Source organism: Penaeus monodon, chromosome 15, assembly GCF_015228065.2.
Source record: "Penaeus monodon isolate SGIC_2016 chromosome 15, NSTDA_Pmon_1, whole genome shotgun sequence".
Taxonomy (NCBI): Eukaryota; Metazoa; Arthropoda; class Malacostraca; order Decapoda; family Penaeidae; genus Penaeus; species Penaeus monodon.
In genome coordinates this window covers 47,550,899-47,552,155 of record NC_051400.1, presented here as the reverse complement: position 1 = coordinate 47,552,155, position 1,257 = coordinate 47,550,899, and the positions used below count along the sequence as shown (strand labels likewise).

Here is a 1,257-nt window from a genome sequence, read left to right as displayed (position 1 = left end):
GTAGGTTGACTGGCTTCATGTGTATGAGGACCTGTCAGAACCACCATTTATTACCCCCAAGGGATTGCGTTTATCTGTCAGACAAGAGAAGAAACGTGTATTAGGTGTGTTTGGTGGTGGAGACAACTCAAAGCTAGTCCCACTCAAAGATCCTGAGGAGGGCAAAGTAAGTTTCCAAAATAGAGGCTCTTCTGTAAATGTGACGCACAGTAGACAGCATGGACGTACAATGCATGCTGTACCTCCAGTGCAACCCACCTCCACTGGTCCTAGTAGCACACATAGTCTTCGTTCTAGCTCGTTCACACCCAAAAGATCAAGCTCTAGTTTAGCTGGAGGACAACAGCAGCAAACCCAGAGGCGAGGAGGTCTTTTTGGTGTGTTGGGAGCCCTTAGCACGGGTGTGGTACAAGCTGGGAGAGGTGTAAGCCAGGGCATTTCTCAGCTTGGCAATATTGGCTCACAGGGGAGAGGATCTACACCCAGGAGCGAGGTCAGGGGGCATGTGGAACAAGGATTCGAAGTGATCCCTCATTCTGCTGAAGTATCAGCTCCCAAGGAGGTGGCAGAAGACATTGTCAGCTATATTCAGGTTCCATATGAGAGCTTGGAGATGCAGGTACTTTATGCAGTTAAAGGTAGTCCATCAGTTGATGGCTATCAGAGGAAATGATTTTATGGTTTTGACTCGTGTTTTGTGTCTGTGTATATCATTATTAGGAAACCATTCTTTGATCTGAAATATTTTTGCTATGGTTACCATTTAAAGATGTTTGATGTTGGTTTGATTTTAAAAGGACTGAGAATTTGGATATTTTTGAAATGCAGTGTAAAGTATTGAATGGAAGCTATTTTCAACACATCCCTCATCGTTATGTAATGCTAATTCTTGTGAAACTAGACTCACATTCTTTCACTATAATAATGTTTTAAATATATTTTGAATTTTTCTTCTCAGATGATATATCAATCATTTACTTCAGAATTAGTTTGTTCCTCTTGTCTGATATTTTAATTTTGCTAATGAGAATAAGACTACGTGACATGTATGAATATTTTCTCTTTTTATGTGAATTAAGTGGGGATCCTTCATTATCATTCATGATTAGGCTTGCACAATTGTACATGCTCATGCAGAGGTACAGACTCGGATTTTATGAACTCATACAAACATGCATGCACACAGGGAAGCAGGTATGCATGCATCCTCACACCCTTGCATCTACACAGAAAAAGTTTATGGGTATTGTTTTGTGG

At 41.0% G+C, this 1,257-nt stretch overlaps 1 protein-coding gene across 6 annotated transcripts in view; it reads left to right on the top strand.

The window, feature by feature from the left end:
* LOC119582071 (vacuolar protein sorting-associated protein 13-like) overlaps positions 1–1,257 on the top strand; it is a 48,363-nt gene that overhangs the window by 43,430 nt on the left and 3,676 nt on the right. For 4 of the 6 annotated variants that reach the window (XM_037930315.1, XM_037930316.1, XM_037930314.1 and 1 more), the window contains one exon: positions 5–619. In XM_037930315.1, the coding sequence (XP_037786243.1) occupies positions 5–619 (615 nt within the window). The remainder of the gene's footprint in view (positions 1–4; positions 620–1,257) is intronic. The other 2 variants (XM_037930318.1, XM_037930319.1) reach the window with 1 other exon arrangement.